Source organism: Hemibagrus wyckioides, linkage group LG07, assembly GCF_019097595.1.
Source record: "Hemibagrus wyckioides isolate EC202008001 linkage group LG07, SWU_Hwy_1.0, whole genome shotgun sequence".
NCBI lineage: Eukaryota > Metazoa > Chordata > Actinopteri > Siluriformes > Bagridae > Hemibagrus > Hemibagrus wyckioides.
The window spans coordinates 25,175,595-25,202,569 of NC_080716.1; the positions used below are offsets into that span (position 1 = coordinate 25,175,595).

The following is a 26,975-nucleotide window of genomic DNA, read 5'->3' on the forward strand; positions in this document are numbered from 1 at the left end:
ATTCGAACGCATCGAGTTGTTGTGAGGTTTGGGATATAATCGTTGCTCGATTCTGATTGGCCAGAAGGCATTTGTTGGAATGTCGTGTGCATCAGTTCAGTTGTTTTTGAGGAAAATAATCGACTTTATCATTTTATTTATCACCATATGTATAAACTACAACTCTGCTGAACAGTAAACAGCCAAAAGTTTAGACGTCTGCCTTTACATGCACATGAATGTAATATGGAGTTGGCAGCTATAACTCTTCTGGGAAGGCTTTCCACAAGGTTTATGGGAATTTTTAACCAGTCCTCTAGAAGCACATTTGTGAGGTCCGGCATTGATGTTGGATGAGAAGGTCTGGTTCACAGTATCCGCTCACAAACTGTTCCCACAAAGCATGAAATTGTCCAAAATGTCTTGGTATGAAGCTGAAGCATTAAGAGTTCCTTTCACTGGAACTAAGGGGCCAAGTCCAAAACCTGAATTCAGTGATTTGGAGGGGTGTCCCAAAACTTTTTCCAGTATAGTGTATGAACTGCAACTCTATTGAATAACATAAAATTACAGCTTGGAACATGGTTTTTAAAAAAAAATCGAGCTGTTGCGATAGCAAAAAATGTTTTGAGAAAATCCATTTGTAAAGCTGAATTCTGGTTGGGAATGTTCGTCAGAATCGGATTGAAATCTGGGGAATTTAGAGGCCCGAGTCAACACTCTGAACATAAAATCATTTTCCTTAAACCATTCCTGTACAATTTCTGCAGTGAGGAACATGACAAAGGGTTCAAGATGTTGACGCAGCCTTTCAATTCTCCAGATCCCAATCTGATAGAGCGTCTGTGGGAACAAGTCTGATCCATGGAGGCTCCACCTCACAACTTAGAGGATCTGCTGCTGACGTCTTGGTGACCGATACCACAGCACACCGTCAGAGGTCTTGTGGAGTCCATGATTCAGTGAGTGTTTTGGTGGCATAAGGGGAAACTACACAATATTAAGATGGTGGATTTAACGTTATATCTGATCAGTGTAGATGGATATGGTCTATAGTGTATGTATGTGTGTGTGTGTGTATGTATGTGTGTGTGGGGGGGGAAGCTTTCATGAATATTTTTGGGAATAAATGATTAGTCAATCAGCAACATCTAGGCTTATACATAAACAGAAACATTCTTCAAAGTAAGGTTACGATAATAAGGATTATTATTTATTATTATTAATAGTAGCTGTCCTTTAAATTTGTTCTTATGCCATTCTCCAATTAGTGGATTTTAAATGTTAAAGAACTTGGTCTGACAATCCCACCATACATGTACCTATAAATATGCTCTAACTGTGGATACTATAACATAAGAACCAGCGAATGAATATAAACCTGTTATTACAGGTAATTACATTTGGTACCATTGTCAGAGCTGCTGTTATAGTGAGCATATAATGAGAATAAAAAAAAAAAAATGATTCAGTGTTCAGCTTCGATAACTGCAACACGTTTTTATTTATTTGGATCCTTTTTTACATCACAAAACAAATGAGTCGTGATCATTTTTTTTGTTTGTTTTTTGTTTTTTAGTTTCCTACTGTGCAGCTAACAATCTTGCCGTTTTCAAACAGGGAGATAAAATAATTTACACATTTTTGTCCCGTATCTACAAAAATAAAATCGAAAGTAATAACTAGAGCTTTACATAAAAGAACATTTATAAAACAAGAGTGTGGTGTCTATATTACATGAGTGAACGAGATTGAGAATAATAATTATAATAATAACAACAATAATAAAAAAAATAATAAAGAATTATATGCACACAGTAGTTTCCACAAGCTCTGGCTCTTGCAGTTTGCTTCTTTTTTTTTCCTCCCCAATGTGCATTCAATTTTATTTTATTTTTTTACAACGAAAAAAAAAAAAGTGAACATGTAGATATGGAAAAAGGGGGGGGGTGGAAATTAAAGTAGAAAAAGGATGAGATGATGGAAAACGGTGCATGAGTTAAAGCTAAGAAGAGAAATAGGGTCAACATTTCTCCACCTGAGTTACACAGTAGTTAGACAGACACAGATTAAATCCACTCGTACTGATAAAAGCTCAGCAGTGGAAAAAGAAAACACATCTTCCTTCTCCCTTTTGTGTGTTAGGATTTATAGGCTAAACACTACAGAGTTTTAAGCTAGTGTTAGGCAAATCGGATATATTCTGATTTAGCTCAATGATCGGCGTCTCTGGGCAACATGTGATCAACCAATCGCAAACTTTATCATGACATCACTATTAACTATTATAACTAAAATTTCTTCATATAGATGTAGTGCTTAGCATTAAATACTGATTTTTTTAAAAATTATTATTAGCCAAATCACTAGTGACATTGTGCACGATGTTATAGTGACGACATACGACCGAGCTCCCGATTGGCTGGTTGCCTCGGGAACCACTTGCTGCAGAAGCAAAATTCCAAGGTGTGGAGTTGGAGCAGATCTAGCTTATGCTACTCAGGTGGATTAGAAACAAAATGGTGGATTCTGACTGGATCCAACTCCTCTTTCCCCCCCAGGAAATAGAGGGGAAGGGATGGCTGAAACAAAGGTCCAGGGGGTGGAGTCGGATCTGATCGAGCTCCTCCCTCCTATGGGGTGTTAAACCAAAACTCCAGGGGGTGGAGTCTGACCTGATCCACATCCATCTATTTGGGATGAATTGAAATAAAACTCCAGGGGATTGAGTCAGACCTGATCCAAATCCAATCTAAGCTGAGCTGAAATAAAACTCCAAGGCTTGGAGTCAGACCTGATCCATCTCCTTCTACTTGGGATGAATCAAAATAAAACTCTAGGGGGTGGAGTCAAACCTGATCCAAATCCAATCTAAGATGAGCTTAAATAAAACTCCAGGGGGTGGAGTGAGACCTGCTCCAAATTCAATCTAAGCTGAGCTGAAATAAAACTCCAGGGGGTGGAATCTGACCTGATCCAACACCCTATACTTGGGATGAATCAAAATAAAACTCCAGGGGGTGGAGTCAAACCTGATCCAAATCCAATCTAAGCTGGGCTAAAATAAATAAAACTCTAAAAGGGTGGAGTCAGTCCTGATCCAACTCCTTCTACTTTGGGTGAATCAAAATAAAATTACAGGGGATTGAGTCAGACCTGACCCAAATCCAATCTGAACTGAAATAAAACCCCCAGGTGGTTGAGTCAGACCTGATCCAGTTTCTTCTACTTGGGATGAATCGAAATAAAACTCCAGGAGGTGGGAATCTGATACCTGGGTGGAGTCTAAATAAAGCTCCAAGGAGATGGAGTCAACTTGGTTTATTCATGTTAGGGATTAAGGATTAGGCTTACAGGCAGAGACCAAGTCCAGCTCCAATCCTTTAGACTTTTGGTTCTGCAGTATGGACCACCTCTGTATTTCACTTGTTGCCCCAGGTACATCAATCACGGATCAAAAATCAGGACTCGCCCCTGACGTGTGCTCGATTTTAACTCGGATCTCGGATCAGCCGTGTTTTCGAGCACAGCCAATCCGTTCTCAGGTCAGTGTGAAATGGGCTAGATCGAATCCCTTCATGTGCTATTGCTGAGGTGAGGGACAAACTTCACAGTATTGACACCACGCAGACTTGATATCATCACAGGTAACATAGCAGGCTACAGATTATTATTATTTTTTAATATAAATAAATCCCTCTCAGCAGTGACAGTCTGCATATTCAGCAATACAGTAGTGTGCAGTGCAGCAGCAGTGGTGGTGGTGGTGGTAGTGTGCTACATACACTCTCAGAGAGAGGGAAAAATAACCCCTCACTCAACAGTACCTTCCCTTGTCATGAGTATGGTACTCCCATCATACCTGTAGTGTGCGTCTTTTTCATGATGAGAAGACCGTGTACTTTATATATAGTGTATAGTGTGTACCTTTCCAGGTAAAACATACACACTAAAGGTATGAAAGATGTACCTCTATGACAAGGACAGATGACTTGTATTATTTCAGTGTAGCCAGCTGCTTTAAACATTGTGCGTAGAGATTAAACAACAGAACGCAACAAAATCCAAACCCAAAACCACCCTCGCTAGTCCTTCATCACTCTCGCATAGTGTTCAGTTAGCAAACAAACGCTACAACATAGTGTACACAATGATAGTAATGCAACATCCTTACTCAGGACCACAGTGCAAAACAACCTGAAGTTTAAAACGTCTTTCATTTACACACACAGTATAAGGTGGGTAGTGACGGAGCGCACGGCTATAGCAGACACAGGTGCATTGTGGGGAAACGAATCCCGTTTTACACATACAAGTTCCCCTTTTCTGACTGATGAGGTGAAGGCTGAATGTGAGTACGGATTATATACATACAGCAGGTAAAGTGCGGGGGGGGCTTCCTTCAGCTTCAGAGGGCGGAGTCATTTTGCTCAGCCAATCCCGTTTCGAGCTCGCCTTCCTTCGCTGACGTCACCGTCGTATCGACCTCGCTTTACCTTCTTTTGTCACACACAATTAAACCTTCTAGGTTTCACGTTTCACAACGTTTCTTTTCTTGCTTTCCAGCTGAAGCGTCTTCTGTCCTCTTTCTCGAAGAGGACACGAACTACATACATCAGATTCCTGGCTTCTCCTGGGAGCAAAGCATGCTGGGATTGTAGGAAGGAGCTACATAGGATGCGAAAAGTTGAGAGAAATCCTGTTTTGTTTTTCCTTTATTTGTGAGTGTATATTTTAAAAAAAATCCTTCAGCACATTGTGTGTGTGTGTGTGTGTCAGAATCCTGTGGACTGTATCACAGGCTGCACGGCGTCTGTAGAATCTCCTTCTTTCCCTGCGGAGTCAGAAAGAGAGAGAGGAAATGCAGATGAAAGAAGGATGAGTGTTAATACATTAACAAAACATGCCTGTTTGTGCTTTAGAAATGATTTAGTAAATTTGTTGGACATTTATAAATTGATTTTGAACACAGCTATATTTCCACATGCTTAACTCTAAAGCTGTACAGCATGAGAAAATACTGTCTAAATAAATTAATTAATTAATCAGTAAATAAATAAAACTAGCCAGACGAACAAAATAAATAAATTGATTGAATTTCATTACAAAATAAACCTTGAAAGCTTTAAGATTTTTTTTATTTATTTATATTTTATTAGCTAAAATGTTCTAATGGTTAAATAGGTGTGTTCGTTGAATGATACTCGTGTGAATGCGGTCAATATATTGACCTTATTGGACCTTTAAATGGTCACATTATACACACTGATCAGCCAGAGCATTAAAACCTGCATTGTGGAACATGACAAAGAGTTCAAGATGTTGACTCGACATCCAAAGTCCACGGATCCCAGTCTGATGGAGCGTCTGTGGGAACAAGTCTGATCCATGGAGGCTCCACCTGACAACTTGCAGGATTTAAAGGATCTGCTGCTCACGTCTGGGTGACTGATACCACAGCAAACCTTCAGAGTCCAGGCTTTGATGAGTTAAGAGCTGTTTTAGCAGCACAACGGGAAACTACACAATATTAGGCAGGTGGATTTAATGTTATGGCTGATCAGTGTACAGTGTAATATGGATTTCTCCTCTGAGAGAATATGTCCTATATTTTTCAAGCTATAAGAATGAGTTGAATAGTGAAGCAGGAAACAAGATATAATTTCTTCAATACACCAACAGCACTATGCCTAAACATGCACACTTTCTTAAAATCTGGTGACAAAACTGCATAAGGTTCAGCATCAGCCTGTTAAAGATGACGTGACTTATTTGTTTTGACCCGCTCACCGTCTCCTGCTCCTCTGTCCATGGATGGCACCCTGACAACAGAAGCAGATGTGTGGATGACATCATCTGAATTTTGCCCGAAGGGCAATTTCTTCTTTTCTGTCTTTACAAGTCTGTAATGGTCGGCTTCGATCTCCTGTAAAGGGAAAAAAAAAGGTTGAAGTAAGTACAGCGTCAGTGCTATGGATATTAACTGAGTGAAAGTGTGTGTGTGTGTTTACCCTGAGCCGATGCAGCTTTTTCATCAGCTGGTCCATCGTTTGAAAGATCTCATCCGTGTTCTTTATCACATGCCTCTGTGAGCTGGCCCGTGATTGGCTCTCATTCCTTGACACCTCCGGATGCGTCCGGCTCGGGGTTCCCTGCTCTTCGTCCTCTTGCTGTGAAGACGATGAGACGGCTTTGGGTGCTTCAGAAAGACTCGGTTCCCTCACGTCGTCTGTGCTGCTCTCCTCTGTGAGAGCTCCCATCTGATCTCTGGGCATCACCAGGTAGAACAGATTCCCTAGAGAAAGAGACACAAGCACGCAGGAACGTGGACCAAATCAAAATCTAAGGACAGCACTTTTATTTATATTTATATATATATATATATATATATATATATATATATATATATATATATATATAAGATGGTAATGTGATATGTGATCTTCAGTGCTCTGCTCAAACTTCGACCTCGGTCCACGAGTCGAGTCCCAAAATGCATGCAGGTATAGGACTCAGCAGCATCGAGTCTAGTAAACATCTCCACTATTTCTATATTGGGTTTCTCATTGATGTGACATTGAATGTTGCTAGAAATGCTCATGCTCTTTTGTTTTGAGGAGCTAGCAGTGAAACCTGTTTGATATTAAAGAATTGTTTTCTCCTGTTAGCAATAACAGCACTGTCTCTCTGCAGTGTCTGAGCAACAAAAAAAAAAAAACACACCATGGAAATACAGCAGCAACAATTTTTTCAATTAGGTTTGGGTACTACAAAAATAGACATTGGTAATATCGAGAGGAAAAAATCTTTATGAACGATTCTTGATTAATGTTTCATTTTTTGTTCTTATATAATGCAACTAAAAAATTATTAAGTCACAGTAACAGCGTCACCTATTGCAAAAAAAGTGCAAACTATCGTTCTTTTAAATAAAGATATTTACAGGAAAGATTTTTTTTTTTACAAAAAGAAAAGAAATTGCACTGCTTATTTATTATTATTATTTTTTTTACAGATTGCACTGTTAATATTTTTGCACACCCATTAAAAAATTGCACTGGAAATAAAACAAGATCTTGTTTGTTTTCTGTTCATTAGCATTATTATTTCATGAGCTAAGAGCAAAAGGAGAATTCTCTAAATTCATTACACTGTGGATGTCATTAAATGTTAAAGCACTTTATCAAGGAGATATTCGTTGTTCAGCTGATCAGTCTCATGAACAGAATTAACTGGAGCACTGAAGAGATGCAGCTGCTTTTATTCCTCCCCAACATCTTCATTCCAGTTGTTTATGTTGGGAAGTGGAGGAAAATAAATTTGATTCAGCTGGTTCTTGTTTGAGCTTCTTTTGTCTCGAACATACAGTGAAAAGAAACTAACGCTAATACAGACTATTCATCCAAAAAGGAAGAGGGGGAAATCTAACAAAGCAGTGGATTTGAGGATTTGATCAATTATTGCTTAAAGGACAAGCAAGACAGAGAGAGAGAGTGAGAGAGAGAGAGAGAGAGAGAGAGAGGGAGGGAGAGAGAGAGAGAGAGAAAGAGAGAGAGAGAGAGAGAGAGACAGACAGACAGACAGAGAGAGAGATAGACAGAGAGAGGCAGATAGGAAATGGAAGAAGATAGCATAAAGCCAGAACTTTTTCTCAAAAGCATCTCAAAGTTAAAATCACTTTAACTATGAGAGAAAGAGAGAGAGAGAGAGAGAGAGAGAGAGAGAGAGAGATTTCTCTGAGGAATAGAAATGGTGTCAGAGCACTGATTTACACATCATAAATTTGGTGCCTGAATATAGCAACACAAACAAAATCAGTTCAGTGGAATCAGGCGGCAAACACCGAGCGTGACAGGAAGTGTGTGCTGTAGTGGAGGGGGAAAAACTGTCACGTTAAAAACATTTGCAGAAGTTAGAGATCAATGAACGTCTGGTCAACTACATGACAAAAAAGAAATCTGTGAAAGGTAACAATATCTGCTGGTGTACAGAACGGCAGACCTCAACTACTTTCTCTCCGAGGTTAGAGTGTGAGACGAGCCGTTATTTACAGCGGTCACACTGTATTTATCAAACCGTGGTTGTTGACTGTGGGAATGTGTGAAGGAGGTATGAATTTTCAGATTAGGAAGATTAATTGTTCATACTGGGCAAGTATTAGCAGTAAGAAACCACAACATTACCCAGGATTCTGTTTACTCTGAGTTTATCATCATCCAGAGGAACTATTTCACGTGTGAAAAGCCCTATGGAGAGGCCGAAAGATTCACTGACCTGACACCATTTCCACAAAAATATAAATGAATTAATTAAACAGGATAAATAAACAAACAAGCAAACAAACCAACAAATAAATAATTGAATAAATAACCAGTATTATTGGACCAGCATCAGCTAACACCTAAAGCTTTCATAGGGATATTGTAAAAAATGTTTGAAGAAAGAAAAAAGAAAGAAAAACAGGATAAGTACATTGCGAATAAAGAATCTGTGGATGATCCGGTGTATTAATCCCACCTTTTGAATCAGAAGATTGGATGGAGGTGACATCAGGTATGTCATCAGGAATAGAAGAAGAGCCCACACCCACAGCTGTGCACGAAGGACAGGGAGAGACACAACGTGTGTGTGTGAGAGGTGTAAGAGTGAATGTTCGTGTGTGAGAGGCATGTGTGTGTGTGTGAGAGAGAGAGAGAGAGAGAGAGAGAAGGTGCGTGTGGTAAAATCAGATCACCGAAATTGTTGTCAGTATTGGTGCAAATAAGGAGAGGCAGATAAATATATAAAGCAATGTAGAAAGTCAGTGTGAGTGAGAATGTTGGTGTGTGTGTGAGAGAAAGGTGAGAAGGAAAAACAAGGAAAAGTGTATTAAGATCACATCAGCTTCATTACAGCAAGCTCTGAGCACATGCAGAGAGAGGGAGAGAGAGGGAGAGAGGAAGGAAAATGTGAGAAAGACATTGAAAGAAAAAGAAAAATCATTATACACCACATTCAAAATTCACATTAAGAATAAAAAAAAAAAAAGTTATGAATAATAAATGCCGAAGATTTTTGTACGCCGAAGAATGAATTGAAAATGTCTGAGGAATATTTATAAAGTTATGAATATGCAAAAATATGCAAATTAGACACCCACTAATGCCCTCTAACTCTCTCTCAATCCTACCCCGACCCTTACTGCTCTTATTACACCATGTGAATAGATAAAGGAGGCATTCACACTGGCAGTTTATTCTGAAACAGCATGGTTTGGTTCACATGATGGACTGGTAATGTGAAAGCTGTCATGTGGACAGGGAAGTGCAGCATTGGTACCGAACCCGAGACTACCTGTAGGATGTGGTGCGAGTTCGGCTGCACTGGATTCCACGTGAACGTGAATGCAGCTCGTACTCGGGTCTGCACTCGTTCAGGAAGTAATGTAACTTGCGCGTGTGTAGCATGAGTGGCTGAGGAGGAGTTGAGACACCTTACAGGGCAAAATAGGACCAATATAACAACAGAAATAGTCCATGCATGTTTTTTGATGATTTAATTTAGAATCAAATGAGCTTGTACGAGGCACAGAACAATCACACTCGGATTTGGACCGTAGCAAACCTGCCCAGTGTGAAAACCACTGTTGCTTCTAACACCAACACAACCAACACCTCGACAATATCTCTGAAGAATAGGTCTGGATATGTTGATGCTGATGCATTCCATCGAACGAAACACCTAAACTAAGTCACATGTCAACACACATTCTTACTGATTTGTGTCTAAATATCCCATAATATTCATAAAGATGTTCTCTACCAAGATTAGCAAGATCGATCACCAACACGTTTAGCTGATTAGCATCTCACCCCATGATAGGTTAATGCCACTGTGTTTTCGTGACATCACAAAATGTGTACATGCAAGTACTGAAAAATTCTGTGTTAAATACAAAAAATAACATTTAGATCAATAATAAAAATGTAATTGTTTACATTTTAACAAGTAAAGATGAATTATTATTATTTTTAAATATCAGCTAAATTGTACAGTGAAAAGCAGCTGGTAATCAGTGCTCACCTTTCCTAACAAGCTGCAGAGTCGGTCGCTCCGCCTCCATGGGCGGGGCATCGACATGATCCTGCATTGACTGATTTGGGCTTTCGGTAAAGCTCGGCTCGGACATCTCTGATCCGGGGCGGTCTGTGAACGGGCTTCTTTCGTTGGCTGTTTCGTTGGTAGGCGTGTCATCTGAATCTTGGCTCCACCCATCTTCCAGATCTCTGAAGATTAACTGTCTGAGTGTCTCGACTGAGAGAAAGCAAGAGGAAGACAGGACATTCATCACTTTAACCTTTTCAAAAACCCAACCCAACAAATGCTTATTCAAAGTTATAAGAAATTATGATCATAATAATTATTTTCAGGAATGTTTTTTTTTTTCCTAACCATCTTGCAGAGCAGCTTCAGAGACTTCAGGCCGTGGTGGCAGGCTACTGTGTGCATCGTCGTGGAGGAAGGTTTCTGATTGGTCGGTTGGGGTGTTGGAAGGGAGAGCAGTTTCATCATCGCTCTGTGAATCTCTCTCCACGGAACTCGTCTCTTCAGCCAGCGAACCGTCTGAAGGACAGAGAGATGGCGTCTGTGTTTAATAACATGCAGCTGTACGAAGAAGAGCAAATTCCACACAAACACATGACATTGTTCACTTACCCTGACTCACGTGACTGTCATGTAATCGCCGAACAGTGGATCTGGAGAAGACACAGAGAGACGGGAGGGTTACCGTACATCACAATATTGACATTTAGCCAAGAAAACAAATTTAGAGCAACTTACTGAGCGGGTGATCCGTGTTTGGTGGCCGCAGCACCTTCAGAGGCTAATGCGATTGTCTTTTCTAGCAGGTCCTTCCAGCTGTGCAAAGAACAGTCAAAGCAAATCAGGTCCCCAAAAGCAGGAAAATGCTCAAATCAACTCTACTCAAGGGAAAAATGAAGGCTGGACACATACAGCATGGTCATGGTTTGTTTGCTGCAATTGCATCACTCATTTCATTATTCTACATGTGAGCAAAATTAATGTTTTGGGAAGACCTGCAACGATTTGAGCATAAACCTGACTATAGAATACAAAATCATGACAGAAGTTTATAAAACACAAATCTCTTGGTTTTTCTAATTAAATCTCCCTGCAGATTTCATCAGCCATTCAGTTTTATTTGGACAATGGACAAAGCATCTTTACATAAAGATAACTGATGTAAAAAGCAAGCAAGCAGCTTGGGTCTTCAGCTAAAATGTTTGTCCTCCCCCGAGTTTTGAGGAAATTCTGGGCAGATTCTTATCCAATCGTACACAACCCTTGTGTCAGGATTCATGTGAGAATCATGCCTCGCTTAAATAATACCGAAAGACAGTCCAGAGTATCTACTACTCATCATTTTAACTCTGGATCAACAATATCTGCGGGTAGACATCACCCAAGTGCAGTGTATATACAAACACACACAACTTTCTAGCATCTGCAGGCTCGTGTCTCCTGTTGCTGAAACGTTTGTAAAAATTGATGCCTATCTCCTGTATTTCATTCCAGTGTCTTAAAACAACAACAGAAATGTTGATGGAGCGTAAAGTCGTATTTCTTTTCAGCATATGGGATACAATTCCTCTTCAAATCTCTTACACTGTATACTCTCAATATTAAACAAAAATCGGTTTAATCAATATTAACACCTAATAGTGTGTATAGCTGAAAAGTTTAATACACATTTTCATCTAGTTGATATAATACTGTAGATAATAATAGTGCTCATCCTCATGTAGGTCAAAGGATTCGTCTCTCACTGTGTATGTGATTATAACTTTATTCATACGTGACTATCAGGTATGATGACTAAAAAAATAAATCTCACGTGTTTCTCTCTGAGGTCGTTCCAGCCACCAGCTCGTACATCTGTGTCTCAGACGTGCTGACCACATACAGCGCTTTGTTATCTGACAAATGCACACAAAAAAGTTTCATCAAACAGACTGCCCCCCCCACAAACATCTCATTCCCAGCATGAGAGTGACCTACAGACGTCCACACACCTGTAGCGTTCGATCTGACGAGGGAGGAGTTGAGGCGGACCACTGGGCAAAACGGCGTTTTATGGTCTGTGTTCCCGACTCCGCCCAGAGAACGTGACGGACAGCGCAGGATCAGGCGGTCATCCGGACCTTTCTGGAGGAGCACCAACAGGTCTGAGAGCAGCAGAGCTTGCACCTCTGAAACACACACAACAAATGAAAATGGATACAGTGTGTGTACATCCTTATACACACACACACATTAGTGTATACCAAAAAGACAAACCATCATCGCATTACAGGAGTCAACCTTTTATCTTTAAAGTATAACAATGAAAGGATATGGAGATGGACATACACTATATTGCCAAAAGTATTCGCTCACCCATCCAAATAATCAGAATCAGGTGTTCCAATCACTTCCATGGCCACAGGTGTATAAAATCAAGCACCTAGGCATGCAGACTGTTTTTACAAACATTTGTGAAAGAATGGGTCGCTCTCAGGAGCTCAGTGAATTCCAGCGTGGAACTGTGATAGGATGCCACCTGTGCAACAAATCCAGTCGTGAAATTTCCTCGCTCCTAAATATTCCACAGTCAACTGTCAGCTGTATTATAAGAACGTGGAAGTGTTTGGGAACGACAGCAACTCAGCCACGAAGTGGTAGGCCACGTAAACTGACGGAGCGTGGTCAGCGGATGCTGAGGCGCATAGTGTGAAGAGGTCGCCAACTTTCTGCAGAGTCAATCGCTACAGACCTCCAAACTTCATGTGGCCTTCAGATTAGCTCAAGAACAGTGCGCAGAGAGCTTCATGGAATGGGTTTCCATGGCCGAGCAGCTGCATCCAAGCCATACATCACCAAGTGCAATGCAAAGCGTCGGATGCAGTGGTGTAAAGCACGCCGCCACTGGACTCTAGAGCAGTGGAGACGCGTTCTCTGGAGTGACGAATCGCGCTTCTCCATCTGGCAATCTGATGGACGAGTCTGGGTTTGGCGGTTGCCAGGAGAACGGTACTTGTCTGACTGCATTGTGCCAAGTGTAAAGTTTGGTGGAGGGGGGATTATGGTGTGGGGTTGTTTTTCAGGAGCTGGGCTTGGCCCCTTAATTCCAGTGAAAGGAACTCTGAATGCTTCAGCATACCAAGACATTTTGGACAATTCCATGCTCCCAACTTTGTGGTTTGGAGTTTGGAGCTGGCCCCTTCCTCTTCCAACATGACTGTGCACCAGAGCACACAGCAAGGTCCATAAAGACATGGATGACAGAGTCTGGTGTGGATGAACTTGACTGGCCTGCACAGAGTCCTGACCTCAACCCGATAGAACACCTTTGGGATGAATTAGAGCGGAGACTGAGAGCCAGGCCTTCTCGTCCAACATCAGTGTGTGACCTCACAAATGCACTTCTGGAAGAATGGTCAAAAATTCCCATAAACACACTCCTAAACCTTGTGGACAGCCTTCTCAGAAGAGTTGAAGCTGTTATAGCTGCAAAGGGTGGACCGACGTCATATTGAACCCTATGGATTAGGAATGGGATGTCACTTAAGTTCATATGCGAGTCAAGGCAGGTGAGCGAATACTTTTGGCAATATAGTGTATCTTGGATATGTTTCCAAGTACTTTTGGTTTAGATGAGGTCTAAAATAATTTCCACATGTAATGCAGCATTCCTGCATCATTCTGCTCTGAAAAGGTAGAATTCCCCTCATTAATGCACTATTATTTCCATTTATTTGTAAATGTGCAAGCTCTGACCACATTTCACTGAACAACTACACAATCAACAGATTTCACTTACTCTACTGTATTTTATTTATTAGTATTATTAGTATTTTTATTATATTATATATATATATATATATATATATATATATATATTTTTTATTATTATATTTTCATTTTGTTCATTTTTTATGTGCAAATAATTAAAATATTTAAAAAAAATAAACAAACATGCTATTTATTTATTTATATATAATAATAAAATAATAAAGGTAAAGGTATCTCCTTTACCTATTATCTTGAAGCTTTGGCAATATTGTATTGTATGCTAATCATGTCAATAAAATACTTTAAAATTGAAATGTAAATTAAACAAACAAACAAAATGGCCAACTGATCAAAAAATGGCTTTAACTGATTTGCTCCACACAGACCCACCCTGGAAACCATGGCAACCCACAGTGAGATGTACAATGTCTGATGTAGATGATAGATTTAAGAGATTTTAGATTTGAGCATTTTTTTCTCTCATTCAGAATCATGACAGAAGAGAGATGGATGATCATCAGCTCGAGTGAGGGGTTCTTACCTATAACTTTGTCTTTACTGACTTTCCACGTTAGAGGACCTTCATGAATCATCCTCTTTGTGGTCAAGTCCAGATTCTACACACACACAGAGAGAGAGAGAGAGAGAGAGAGAGAGAGAGCGTTAGTGTAACCCTTGTGTAAGTGTGAGCACACTGAATAATTGATATTTTTATAGCCACTGCTCTAACATGGAGACAGATGGCTGAAGTGGGACAGGGCGGTACCTTGAACGATGCTGCAACGGGATTGGCCTGTCTCTCCAGGGGTGATAAGTCCAGCCTGCGCTGGTACTGGCTGAGAAGTTGTCGATGCTCTGTCTCCCTGACGACCTCGTTGACGGCCTGCAGTATCCTGCGGCAGCACACCTGTGCCCTCAGCAGAGGCTGCAGGTCTGGAGAACTGGCTGTAATGGAGAAACAGAAGCTGATGTGCTCTAGTTATGGTGTCTGAATAGCTCAGTCACGTTCCACCACATCGCCCACAGTGCAGGGTTGTTTTTTTGCTCATTGTAAATGTGGGTGTGATAACGTGTGGGTCAAGGTGGTTGTGTTGTGCTACTGTACATACCTTCTGTGTGTTTGATGATGTTATCTAGCAGGAGGGGGTACTTGGTGAGTCTCTGCATCTCGGACACTAGCAGGTCCTTGAGCTGTAGCCGGCGGCAGTGAGGACTCGCCTCACACTCCTAACAATACACAACATGGTGAAATGCACTGTTCTGGACAAAAAAGGTCACCGTGTGTGTATATATGTGATGAATAGACTTTACTGAAAATTTTTTTTTGTGAAAACAAGCCATTGCAGATTCTTTTTAAAATGTATGCTAGAGGTTGAGGCAAAAAACACCTAGTGTGAAAGAAATCTAAAGGTTCTCGAAGAACAGTTATTACCTGTATAAGGTGAGCGAAGCGAGGGTCTTTGCGCTGTTTGTTCTTGATGAGCTCCAGTGCCTGACTCTGCTGACTGCACAGGTGAGATACCTGCTCCTGAAACTCCTCTCCTGCTGCATCTTCAAACTACACACACAGCACATTTAATAAGCAGTATGTATGTATGTATGTATGTATGTATGTATATATATATATATGTATATATATATAGCACTCACTCTAGCGAGCATGATGTCTCCGATGCCTTGGACTATAGGAGATTCCCTCAGCTTCTTCATGGATTCACAAAGACTCGCTGCGAAACAAATACACCATTACACTCGGACCTCACTGCTAGACACGCTGCATGGGAAATATATAGCCGTGTGCTGATAAAATAGAATTGGTCTCTCATCATTTTGCTTTATTTGTTAGAAACATATGGCATGATATTTTCACACAAAACCCAAATAAAAAAATTAAAAAAACAGAGAGCCTGAAGCACAATAAAGCAGGGTGGTGGTAGCATCCTGCTGAGATTTTTACCCATTGCCCTTCTCTGATTAATACTCTCTGATCCCCACCCAAACCTGAATGTCCTCTGAGGTCACCAATACTAATAAAGTCAATAATATTGGCATCCTCGTCCTTTTTTTAATCCTAGCACAGTGGTCACATCTGAATTATGTATATACTACACTACTGACACCAAAAAGCTCAGCAATTTGTCCAATAGCTTGCGAACCAAACTGACCATGCAGCTCGTAGACCTGAGGCAGGTTAGGGAAGATACAGGAAAGCTCGTCTGAAGTCAGAAGGCTTCTCATTTTCTGGAAGAACACCTGATCCAGAACCCTGAGTGTTCGCAGGTGAGACGCCTCTGTCGTGAATAATTCTAAAGGGGGGAAAAACAAAAATCAAATAAAATTCTGGTTCAGATTCATGAATCAGGACGATTTCTCTTGTGGGAACAGTGAGGAGACTAGATCATAGTGAGGCTCAGGACTGTGATCTAATTCACGTCAGCAGTTTTTATACAAGTAATCAGAGATATTTGTGAAGCTCAGTATCACTTGCTGGACTGAAATGGTTTAAAAGTTTATATTATAATGTGATTAATCTCACAATGTGATGCAGTATGGCAGAGAATCACTTTCTCTGATATTTAAATTTAGATATTGCAATTATATATATTGTAGTGTTTTTCGTTGTAGTGTTTATAGTGTGGGCTTGGGCCTGTATTTTACCGTATATGACCGCCTGGCGGTCGATCTCTCGTGAGCTGAGAGAGAGCAGTGTGTGTGACTCCACGGTCTCCTGCCAGTTCTGACAGTCAACAACGTCCTCTTCCAGAGGAGGAGCGTCCGGTAACAATGCCAACGGTGTGTCCATGCTCCTAATACAAGATCAGAAGAGAGTCAGACAGGAGGCAAAAGCTGGGGCAAAGAAATGAATGCATTTTGGTTAGAAAGCTTCAGCTACATACCTGCGTCTGGAGCGAGGGGTATAAGGTGGCGTGGGATTCTCAAGTGACCTGGAATAGGAAGAAAACATTTTTTAATAAACCTTCTCAGTGGTTTCTAACCTTAATTTCACTGCATGTTGTTTTGCCAAGTAACAACTTTCCCCCTGAATAATTCTACATTTATAATAGAAAGCAACAGGTGATCATCATTGTTCTAAGTACATGAGCTTAACATGATGCTAATCTCCTTCTAACTATAATATCAGTCATCCAATGCCCTGAGATGTGTGTGTGTGTGTGTGTTTCTCACCTCGCTGAGCTGCTGGAGGCTGAGGAAGAAGCGCTGTGATGTAATGGGCGTAATCCTGGCCCTTCCCTTTCGTCACAGTCTTCCATGTCAACGTCACTGCGGGAACGAGGAACAGACTCCGCCCCCGTCCCGCCTCCACGGCGACGCCCCTCACCCTGTGCCTTCAAGGACTCGCTGCGAGCCAAACGCACCGACACTGTAGGACTGAGAGAGGGAGAAGAAAATAAATATTTTAATTTAGCAGATCAGGAATCTTTCATGATGCCATAGAGAGTTTATGATATATCGATACTGTGATATATCAAAAAAATCTTCTGCAATATCGTGCTATCGTTTTATAGCGTATATATATTTTACAGTTTTTATTTTTAAAAATATTTACTGAAAAGCAGCCCTTTTTATTTTTTATAAAAATGTTGTGCTTAATATTTAAAACTGCAAAAAATGTATAATTATTTTTATATTTTTTTTCATCCTTACAAATTTATTAAAAAAACAAAAATGTTTGTAGACATTTAATAAAATATCAAACAATTTTTTTTCTATTTAGCATTTTTTAAAAGCATTTTGATGGCAGTTTATGTTCAAACCTACATATTGTGACATGTGTTTGGCAGAAATGCCTTCAGGAATGACGATATGATATTTTGGTCACGTTGGCCAACCTCTAGTTTCATAAACTACAAAAAAACTACATTTCTTGGATTGCTCTAGAATTGATTTCCACTGGCCATGAGCAGAAAAGCAGTAATGAGTGATGGATAGTGATGAATGCTGATTGTAATGTAACCATAGAAACTCTTGACTATTAAAAAAAACCTTTATAAAAACACATTTTTATGAAAACGCATATCCACGGTACATGTGATATATAAAGTCTGTCTGTGTGTACATTTATTTTTTACTCTGCTGTGTCTTATTTGGACTAGCAGTTATCTTACAGATATTAAGTCTCCAATAATGATGATATGAATACACTCCTAACACACACCTGTCCATGCTCTCGTCCCCGAGGCTGCCAGTGGAGAGTCTCTGCCCTCCGTTCTCTCCTTCCTCACAGTCTGTGTGGTTCTCAAACTGCTGTATAATGTTCCGCACGTTACCTGCACGCACTGGCACAGCCACAGAGAGTCACACAGTGAGACAGAGACAGACAGACAGAGAGAGAGAGAGAAAAAGAGAGTGAGAGACAGAGAGAGAGAGAGAGAGAGAGAGAGAAAAAGAGAGTGAGAGACAGAGAGAGGAGAAAAAGAGAGTGAGAGAGAGAGCGAGAGAGACAGAGAGAGAGGGCGCGCGCACGAGAGAGAGAGAGAAGCGAGAGACAGAGAGCGAGAGAGAGAAGCAAGAGAGAGAAGCGAGAGAGGGAAGCGAGAGAGAGAAGCGAGAGAGAGAAGCGAGAGAGAGAGCGCGAGAGACAGAGAGCGAGAGAGAGAGAGCGAGAGAGAGAGAGCGAGAGAAGCGAGAGACAGAGAGGGAGAGAGACAGAGAGGGAGAGAGACAGAGAGAGCGAGAGACAGAGAGAGCGAGAGAGACAGAGAAAGAGTATATACTAATACAGCAAATACAAAAAATATGGGAAAAAAAAACAACTAAACCAAGGCAGGATAATGGGAATGATGGGAATGAAAGAGGGAGAGACATGTACCTTCTGAAGGGGATAACGGGACATGGAACGCTAGAAGGGAAAACGTAGGAGGGAGAAACAAACAAGAAAAGTAAATAAATAAAATCATAGCTGTGATCAAAATTCCCGAAAAACAAACAAAATATCTCAAACTGAGGTCAGGGTGAACACAATTCACTGAGCGATGAAGGATAGTGTGTGTGTGTGTGTGTTTACTGGATTGGGAGGTGCTCCTGGGTTTGCCGATGTACTTTAAGATGGGATTCCTCTTCTTATCCTCTCCATCTTTCTCTCTCTTTGTGCTGCTCAGCTGCTGTAACACCAGTAACATCAACAAGTCTAGACAAATATATTCTCCAACTGGAACAGTTCAGAGAAAATCAAACTGAACAGGAACTCTGCTTTGCATCACAACCACACCACTGTTGATTAGTTTCCCATCACAGCACACCATGATGTGAAAATTAAATAAACTTCAAGATTTAATACACCTAGCTAACATTAGGGATAATTGTGGATTGGGCGTGTTTCACTGAGGAAACCAGACTACTGGGCAGCTCTAATAAAAAAGTTTCCCCGTATGCAGGAAGTTGTGCAAGAGCCCTAGTTAAAAAAAACTTAATACTAAATGATTTACTCACTCTTTTTCATTATATCCAAGTCAGAACAGAGGTAATCTTTAAATAGCAATACACTGGGCAAAATATCTCTAGCCATTAACCTGACCTTCATGACTTTACTAATGCTACACTTTTATAAGAAGAAAATTTGAGTAAGGGAGTGGAAAATGGAGTGTACCCTCTTGGTCTTGGGGAAGAAAGCGAGCCACTTTTCCTTCTCTGCGCTGAGTCCTGGGAAAAGTTTGGAGTCTCTCAGCTTAATCCCGGTGTGTCGCAGGTAAAGGGTGATCGCTGATGCTAACGGGGAACTGAGCAAACACAACATTTTAATCCTAATAAACAAACACTTATTTGTAATGCAGAGATGATAAGCCAGCATTCGGTCTTACCTTCTGTCTTCTTCGTGCTTTGAGCTGCAAATAAAACAAAGGATATCAAAGGTTAAAACTTTTACTACCATCACAAAACACACAGCAGTCTGAATTAACCGAACGCAAACAGTTTCATTTTCCTCATATTTCCCCCAAACGGTTTCAAGGTTTACATCCGTGGGTCTGAACCGGTGAAGCAGTCATGTGACCGCGTGTCCGTCTGCCTTTATGACTGAGCTCATGTTTATGTGGGGGAAGTCATGTGCCTGGACACTGAGGTATGTTGGGGCTTTTACTAGACGTGACCTTTGTACCTCCATACTTCTGTTCTATCGTCTTGCTCTTCTTTTAGAGGTGTAATGATTTATTTCATAACTGAAGTTAGCACCTGCATGGACTTATGGGAAGGATGGGGGACAAATTTTTGCACTGAAACAATATTTCTTACTGATCAATATTTCTCTCCTGATGGGCATGGCCTCCTCCCAAATAACCCCGCCCCCAACACCCGGGCTTGGAGGCTCACTGGATGACGGCATCTTCATGAAATCGTATGTAATGGCTTTCACTCTCAGCAGATCTCGACTCTTACTGGAGATTTTGGAGTGGTGTGTTAAGATCTCCACTGCCATCACTCTTGAAGGAATAACTTTTGGAAGAACCACAGGAAGATAATCCAGCCTCAGGATTCATTCTTTTTCAGGTACATCAGTCTGGTCGCGACATTCATTCCAGTCATAGGTGTTCTACTAACATCTTGTTACGTTTAATGAGAATTTCTCCTCTAATGCTTATCTGTGTACTCACCCCCAACTCACCTCACTGTCTTCTGCACAATGTAGATGGCTCTGATGACAAATATCTACATGACTTGACTCTCCTGCTATCCTAAGAGCAGCAAGATCTCTGTACACTTTTAACTCAATGGATCAGGCAAATTTAGACCTCTGGTGTTCAATCAGTGTAACTGCATCACAGACATGTTTAATGCCAATATCCACATTTCCACAGTGCAGGTCACTCCGTTAGGTCATTATCAAGACCACTGTGTCTATGTAAGGTCTGGTTACCGGTTAAAGGTCCTGGGACTTGAATCAAAGAAATAATTCTTCTTCCCAAATGCATTTTAAACCTGTGACTTCATGCTATAGTATCTATATTTTTTACTTCACGACAAAAAGAACAATCCTCTGCTATTCAAATCACTTAAAAAATATACAGTACATGTTTAAACCTGTTTTTTATATATACATATTAGCACAATAATCCATACTGACTCAGGAAATACTATATAATATGGATATTATGATCAATTACACTAATTTTCTGAGATTAATATTTATATTAATATATATGAATATATTTATATTAATCACTGTAATGTTCACTTTGTTTGATCCTCACTAGTATATATTTATTCTTGATCATCAAATAAATTCTTAAATGTCTATATTTACACTGCACTGTACCTTAGGAAACGTATACACTATGGCACATATGACGTTACAAAAGAAACGTCTACTAATAATTTTCCGCAAAACTAAGAAAATTCATACATCACTTGTATGCATCATGTACAAATGATTAGTTGAATAATAATATTATTAGAATTTTCTGCAATAAAAGATAACCAACGCCACATTCTGCATTCAGACACAAAACCCCATTTCATCAAATTTACACCAGCCTTGAATTAAATGAAAAGAAATCCTTACAGCAGTTCCCACAGCGCCGTGGTCTGTCTTTCCACCACCTGTCTCTCTTTCGCCGGATCGCCGTCTAACTGCTGAAGATCGCTCTCTCCGAACAAGGAGCCCAGCCCCATCAGCTGCTTATTCCTGCAGTAATTACATTAGCATATAATTATATATGTTATTAATAGGCACATCAGAGGCACATCAATCCACAGTGACAGTCTGATCTACAGAGATCATACATCAACATACATAAAAACCCAATGATGAGCCATTTATACTGTATGCTTTAGCTTTTTAAGCACTAGTCAAAGCACCGCTTTATGTTAAAAGGTCAAGGCTTAGTAAAAATAGAAAGAGGTCAGGAATGTGGCTGATGTTAGACAGCTGTGTTTGTGTGTGTGTACCTGTAGTCCTGGATTTGGTCCTGGATCTCTGGAAGCACCTGCTGCTGGAGCTCGGACAGTGGACCTCTGATGTCCTCCTGAGCATGGAGACGATTCTCTGCAAGGGACAAAAAATGGCCGTGTCTGATCTTTACAACATACACAAATGTGTTGTGGCTCATCAGAGGTCGCTGTGGCTGGAATGAAGAGGTGAAGCACGAGGCTTGTGATACAGACTAAATGATGAGACAGAGTCTGATGCTGATATACCTTTAAATTTCTAGTTTCTAGTACTTAAAACTTTGTTATATTTTATTATTGTTTATTTGTTATATTTTATGTTATATTTTATTACAGTTTATTTGCTATATTTTTTGTTATATTTTATTATAGTTTATTTGTTATATTTTTGTTATATTTTATTATGTTATAGTTTATTTGTTACATTTGTTGTTATACTTTCTTATTACAGTTTATTTGCTATATTTTGTTATATTTTTCTTCTTATAGTTTGTTATATTTTATTTTATTATAGTTTATTTGTTATTTTTTGTTATATTTTATTAGCTATATTTTTTGTTATATATTTTTTACCCTTAAATTCTTGCATTTTTTGTTAAATTCCTATTTTATTTTTTATTTATTACCTATGCTTGCGTATACTGCTGGAAGTTGTAAATTTCCCATTTGGCATGAATAAAGAACTTATGAAAGAAAGAACTTACTTCCGAAGTAAACTTACACTCACTGTCCACTTTATTAGGAACACCTGTGCACCTAAATATTCATGCAGTGGTCTAATCAGCCAATCATGTGGCAGCAGTGCAATGCTTAAACTCACGCATAAAATGTGATATAGAGGTAGGCGTATTGTCTTTCGGTATATCTGAGATCTTGAAATCTTTCACTTTTGTGGGTGAGATACATATGCAAACCTGAGAAAGTCTTTTGCTGGACCACAGCATGCTCAGATATACACACAGGATCGGCAGAGCTTACCTATATCTGTCAAATACTCGTCTCTGACTTTAATCTTCAGAGGCTGAGAACACAGACAGAGAGAGAGAGAGAGAGAGAGAGGGGCATAAACAAATCAGCAAGGTCAGTGAATATTTAAACAATCAGACATCACTGTTCCCTCATTGTGTCTCTGTGTTGATGTGCAATTTTCTGCAGCTGCCACCCTGACTGTAATTTGAATTTTATATATGTTCACACATTCAGTGAATTTTATCTGTAAGTCACCAGTCGCTTTGCTACAAAGTCGCTAGTAGATGTCCCTACTACTGGTTGCCATAATGATGATGTTTATCGGTGGATGGTGCAGTTCGCATTCTACTACGGGAGATCTGGTGTTGGTGTAGAAAACCCAGCAGTGTATATGTGCATCATATCAAACGAGCTGAAGGAGAAGCAGTGTGTGCTCTGCCACGGATCATGTCGCTCTATGGTCTTCCCTCCCATTGGTAGTCACTGTACCGAGTCGCTCCATATTTGCATGAAGTTAAATTTAGTCAGTCATCTAGTCGCCAACGGTCACTGTCGCTCATGTCTCCAGCTCTCACTGAAAATCTGTGATCTCTGGTCGTTTTGTCACTGTATGTGCACTAGAGTTTATACAGTTATAGTACATTCACTGGCACAGCACATCTACTGTACATAACCAGAGTATAAAGAGATGTTAATAAGGGTTTCTGTATGGATGTGTTGAGAGAGAGAGAGGGGGGGGGGAGAGAGAGAGAGAGAGAGAGAGAGAGAGAGAGAGAGGAAAAAAGAGAGGCTAGACAGGGAGTGTCTGGCTATAGCTGCTATAGGAACACTAATAAAGGGAAATATCATCAGGGAGGCAGCAGTACCTCAGGGTTTATTTATATAGTTATATCTGCAGTAATGACTATCAGCTGAAGACGATGCAGGAGACCTCTGTGCATTAATACAGCATTGTACTTATTCATTATGTGCTGTTGTGTGTAGATGCTTCCTCGTGTCCAGGAGGGACAGTGTGGAAACTCACAGCATCGGGGTCCAGGAAGTGAGAGCAGATCTGGGGTGCGAGGGCACGGGCGTCTTTAGGAGTGGAACCCAGGTAAGCCTCCACGGAAAGATAGAAAAGCTACAAGACACACACACACACACACACACGTTTGGCTTCATCAGCTACAGTTACTTTATGTACCATTTTGATTTAGAAACACTGCTGGATCATCATCATTACACATTTAACCAATATTCAGATACCTGGGTTAGATTCCTGAATAAATACTGGAGTGTTATGTTTTTCAGTCAAAGGTGACCCAAGCTGCAAAATGAAAGAGAAAATGATAAAGCAAGACAAACTGGGACTGACCAGTGGGTTTGGGTCCAGCAGCTGACTGAAGATGTATCTCATAAAAACAGTCATGTGTGCAGGACGAGTCTTCAGCAGCTCGATGTCCTGAAACGGGCCGTCCATCTGAGCAGAGTGAGAGAGAGAGGGAGAGTGAGAGAGAGAGAGAGAGAGAGAGAGGGAGAGAGAGAGAGAGAGAGAGAGACAGAGAGAGAGAGAGAGAGAGACAGAGAGATGAGGGATATAAAACACACAGAGGTGTGAGGAAATGTTGTGTACTGCTTTATAATACACACACAGTAGTGTGATGAAGGACTCACTTCATTCATCATATAGCCGTCATAATCATCCTCTTCCTCCTCTGGACCGATGATATGAGCTTTCCCTGCCTACAGGCAGACCAGTACACATTACACACACTACAGTCAGAGACAACTGCAGGATATTTAACTCTCATAAATATCTCTCTAGTGTAATCACACTCCATGTCATTTATGTCTTATTTCCTGGACACCAAGTCCAGAGTGAGATTAGGTCATCTAGGTACATTGTGCGTGTGTGTGTGTGTATGTGTGTGTGAGAGAGAGAGAGAGAGAGAGAGAGAGAGAGAGAGATAAAGAGAAATTCTTTCACGTTATCTCCAGAAGAAAGAAGCAATCGTCATTCACCAAACATGTCTTGGCTGACTGTCCACATCTGTGGTATGAGGAAAAACGAGCATTCCTTTAACAGATAAGGGAGTGTGTGTGTGTGTAGGTGTGTGTAGGTGTGTGTGTGTGTGTCTCTCACTGGTTCAAGAGTGCCGGAGCCATGTCTACGGTGTTGAGGAGTCCTAAATGATGAGGACGGAGAGGAGAAAGGGCTCTCACTTGTCTAAAAACAGATAGAGAGAGAGAGCGAGAGAGAGAGAACAAGCAAAAGAGAAAGAAAGAGAGCAAACAAGTGAAAGAGAGAGAAAGAGAGCAAACAAGAGAGAGTGAACAAGTGAGATAAAGAGAGAGAGAGAGAGAGAGAGAGAGAGAAAGAGAGAGACAGGCAGTGAGAAAGGAAGTGTGTGTGAGAGAGAGAGAGAGAGAGAGAGAGAGAGAGAGAGAGAAGTAAAGCAACACCATTAAGATTATAATAGTCAATTAAGCAGGACTGACATCATTACAAACACACTTTTGTTTTAAATAAAAAGAGAATTAAGAGTCTCTAACACTCACTATAAAACACCACAACCGGTCACTCACACACATAATGACCAATGGAAGGTCCAGGATAAGCTTTAACTGATGGTGTATATCAGGATACTGTGTAGGAGTGAATCATGTGATAAAAATACATCATATCATGATACCTGAAACCGTTTCTACCTGATATGTATCTATAGATGTGTTTTCTAAACATCTGGAAGCAAAACACATCTGTATCCTGGCTAAAAAGAATAAAGTACATATTTCTAACACGACAGCTATCATGAAACTGCTGAGATCTCAGAAAAAGATCAACATTTCAGGACATCATTTATCAAGATCTCACTTATCATATCTTCAAGTCCAGCTCTGATGAACCACAGTGTGGACAAAAGTATAGTACAAGGGGGAGCAAATAAAAAGCAGTGAAAAGTTTTGATTTGATGAGTGGACAGAAGGAGACTCATGTGAACTCAGCGGTGTAATGCAGCACAGCAGGAGTCCAGGAGGATTGAACTGGACTGGAACACACACTTAATAACAGTTCACATGTAAGAGCTCATCTTCTAAACCGCAACGCTTCAATGATCATAATCATCTGTTCCTGCTGATGCTCATCTTATTCTTACAGACAGAGGACAAGCTGTTGCATGCGCACACGCACACAGAGTTTGCTGAGTTTTTTGTGACTGTTGCAGCCAAAAATGCTCAGGCTTTTTTTGTTTTTAATTTGTGATGCAACTTGTGGAAATCTAAATCTGTAAACACATACACCAACCAAGCATAACATTATGACCACCTGCCTAATATTGTGTTGGTCCCCCTTTTACTGCCAAAACAGCCCTGACCCATCCTGCACTGTGTATTCTGACCCCTTTCTATCAGAAACAGCATTAACTTCTTCAGCAATTTGATCAATCTGAGCAACAGTAGCTCGTCTGTTGGATCGGATCACACAGGCCAGCCTTCACTCCTCACGTCCATCAATGAGCCTTGGCCGCCCATGACCCTGTCACCGGTTCACCACTGTTCCTTCCTTGGTCCACTTTTGATAGGTACTGACCACTGCAGACCGGGAACACCCGGTCTAGTTGTCTAGCCATCACAATTTGTCCCTTGTCAAACTCGCTCAAATCCTTACGCTTGTCCATTTTTCCTGCTTCTAAAACATCGACTTTGAGGACAAAATGTTCACCTGCTGCCTAATATATCCCACCCACTAACAGGTGCCATGATGAGGAGATTCACTTCACCTGTCAGTGGTCATAATATTATGCCTGATCGGTGTATATATACACACAAAATATAATAATTATATAAACAAAGAAACAAAGAACTCACCTCATAATCAGGTTCACCTGCATCTATAGACAATCGACCTGCCAAAACACACAGATCAAATCAATTCATTTTAATTTGAAATGATTTGATTAATTTAATCAAATTCTGGCTCCAGATTTCCGTTCATCATGCGCAAACCCAGAGGTGACGATGGAAAGGGAAAAACTTTGAGACAACAGACAGGAACCAGATCCAAGCCCTTATTCTGAGTGACAGCAGATGACAGGATTATAAATCATTACTCTTCTGTATCTGTGTACTGTAAAGTCCAAAACGTGTGTTAAGTATAAACATGTGTGAATGACGGTGCGTGTGAATTCAGCTGAAACTGAACAGATACACGAACATTGTGTGATACAGCGAGTGCTAAAAATAGGCTGAGCCGGGTTCCACTTTATGTAGATTAGAAGCAGCAGACGTGTAGCGGTGATCCAGCGGAC

The 26,975-nt window shown here is 40.5% G+C and overlaps 1 protein-coding gene across 6 annotated transcripts in view; it reads right to left on the reverse strand.

Annotated features, from left to right (window-relative positions):
* Nucleotides 1-1,830: 1,830 nt before the first annotated feature.
* Nucleotides 1,831-26,975, reverse strand: part of arhgef11 (Rho guanine nucleotide exchange factor (GEF) 11) — a 36,936-nt gene continuing 11,791 nt past the window's right edge. For 2 of the 6 annotated variants that reach the window (XM_058394156.1, XM_058394155.1), the window contains 32 exons: nucleotides 26,536-26,573; nucleotides 24,809-24,892; nucleotides 24,340-24,408; nucleotides 24,041-24,145; nucleotides 23,708-23,806; nucleotides 22,693-22,735; nucleotides 21,715-21,811; nucleotides 21,329-21,451; nucleotides 19,632-19,655; nucleotides 19,421-19,550; nucleotides 18,839-18,935; nucleotides 18,644-18,673; nucleotides 17,990-18,110; nucleotides 16,999-17,202; nucleotides 16,710-16,757; nucleotides 16,471-16,619; nucleotides 15,978-16,118; nucleotides 15,463-15,539; nucleotides 15,245-15,370; nucleotides 14,922-15,039; nucleotides 14,579-14,757; nucleotides 14,354-14,429; nucleotides 12,054-12,230; nucleotides 11,876-11,957; nucleotides 10,801-10,878; nucleotides 10,675-10,715; nucleotides 10,411-10,581; nucleotides 10,042-10,272; nucleotides 8,497-8,571; nucleotides 5,991-6,274; nucleotides 5,770-5,905; nucleotides 1,831-4,813 (listed from right to left, as the gene is read on the reverse strand). In XM_058394156.1, coding sequence (XP_058250139.1) covers nucleotides 4,755-4,813; nucleotides 5,770-5,905; nucleotides 5,991-6,274; nucleotides 8,497-8,571; nucleotides 10,042-10,272; nucleotides 10,411-10,581; nucleotides 10,675-10,715; nucleotides 10,801-10,878; nucleotides 11,876-11,957; nucleotides 12,054-12,230; nucleotides 14,354-14,429; nucleotides 14,579-14,757; nucleotides 14,922-15,039; nucleotides 15,245-15,370; nucleotides 15,463-15,539; nucleotides 15,978-16,118; nucleotides 16,471-16,619; nucleotides 16,710-16,757; nucleotides 16,999-17,202; nucleotides 17,990-18,110; nucleotides 18,644-18,673; nucleotides 18,839-18,935; nucleotides 19,421-19,550; nucleotides 19,632-19,655; nucleotides 21,329-21,451; nucleotides 21,715-21,811; nucleotides 22,693-22,735; nucleotides 23,708-23,806; nucleotides 24,041-24,145; nucleotides 24,340-24,408; nucleotides 24,809-24,892; nucleotides 26,536-26,573 — 3,512 coding nt within the window. In that variant the 3' untranslated portion in view covers nucleotides 1,831-4,754. The other 4 variants (XM_058394161.1, XM_058394158.1, XM_058394159.1 and 1 more) reach the window with 3 other exon arrangements.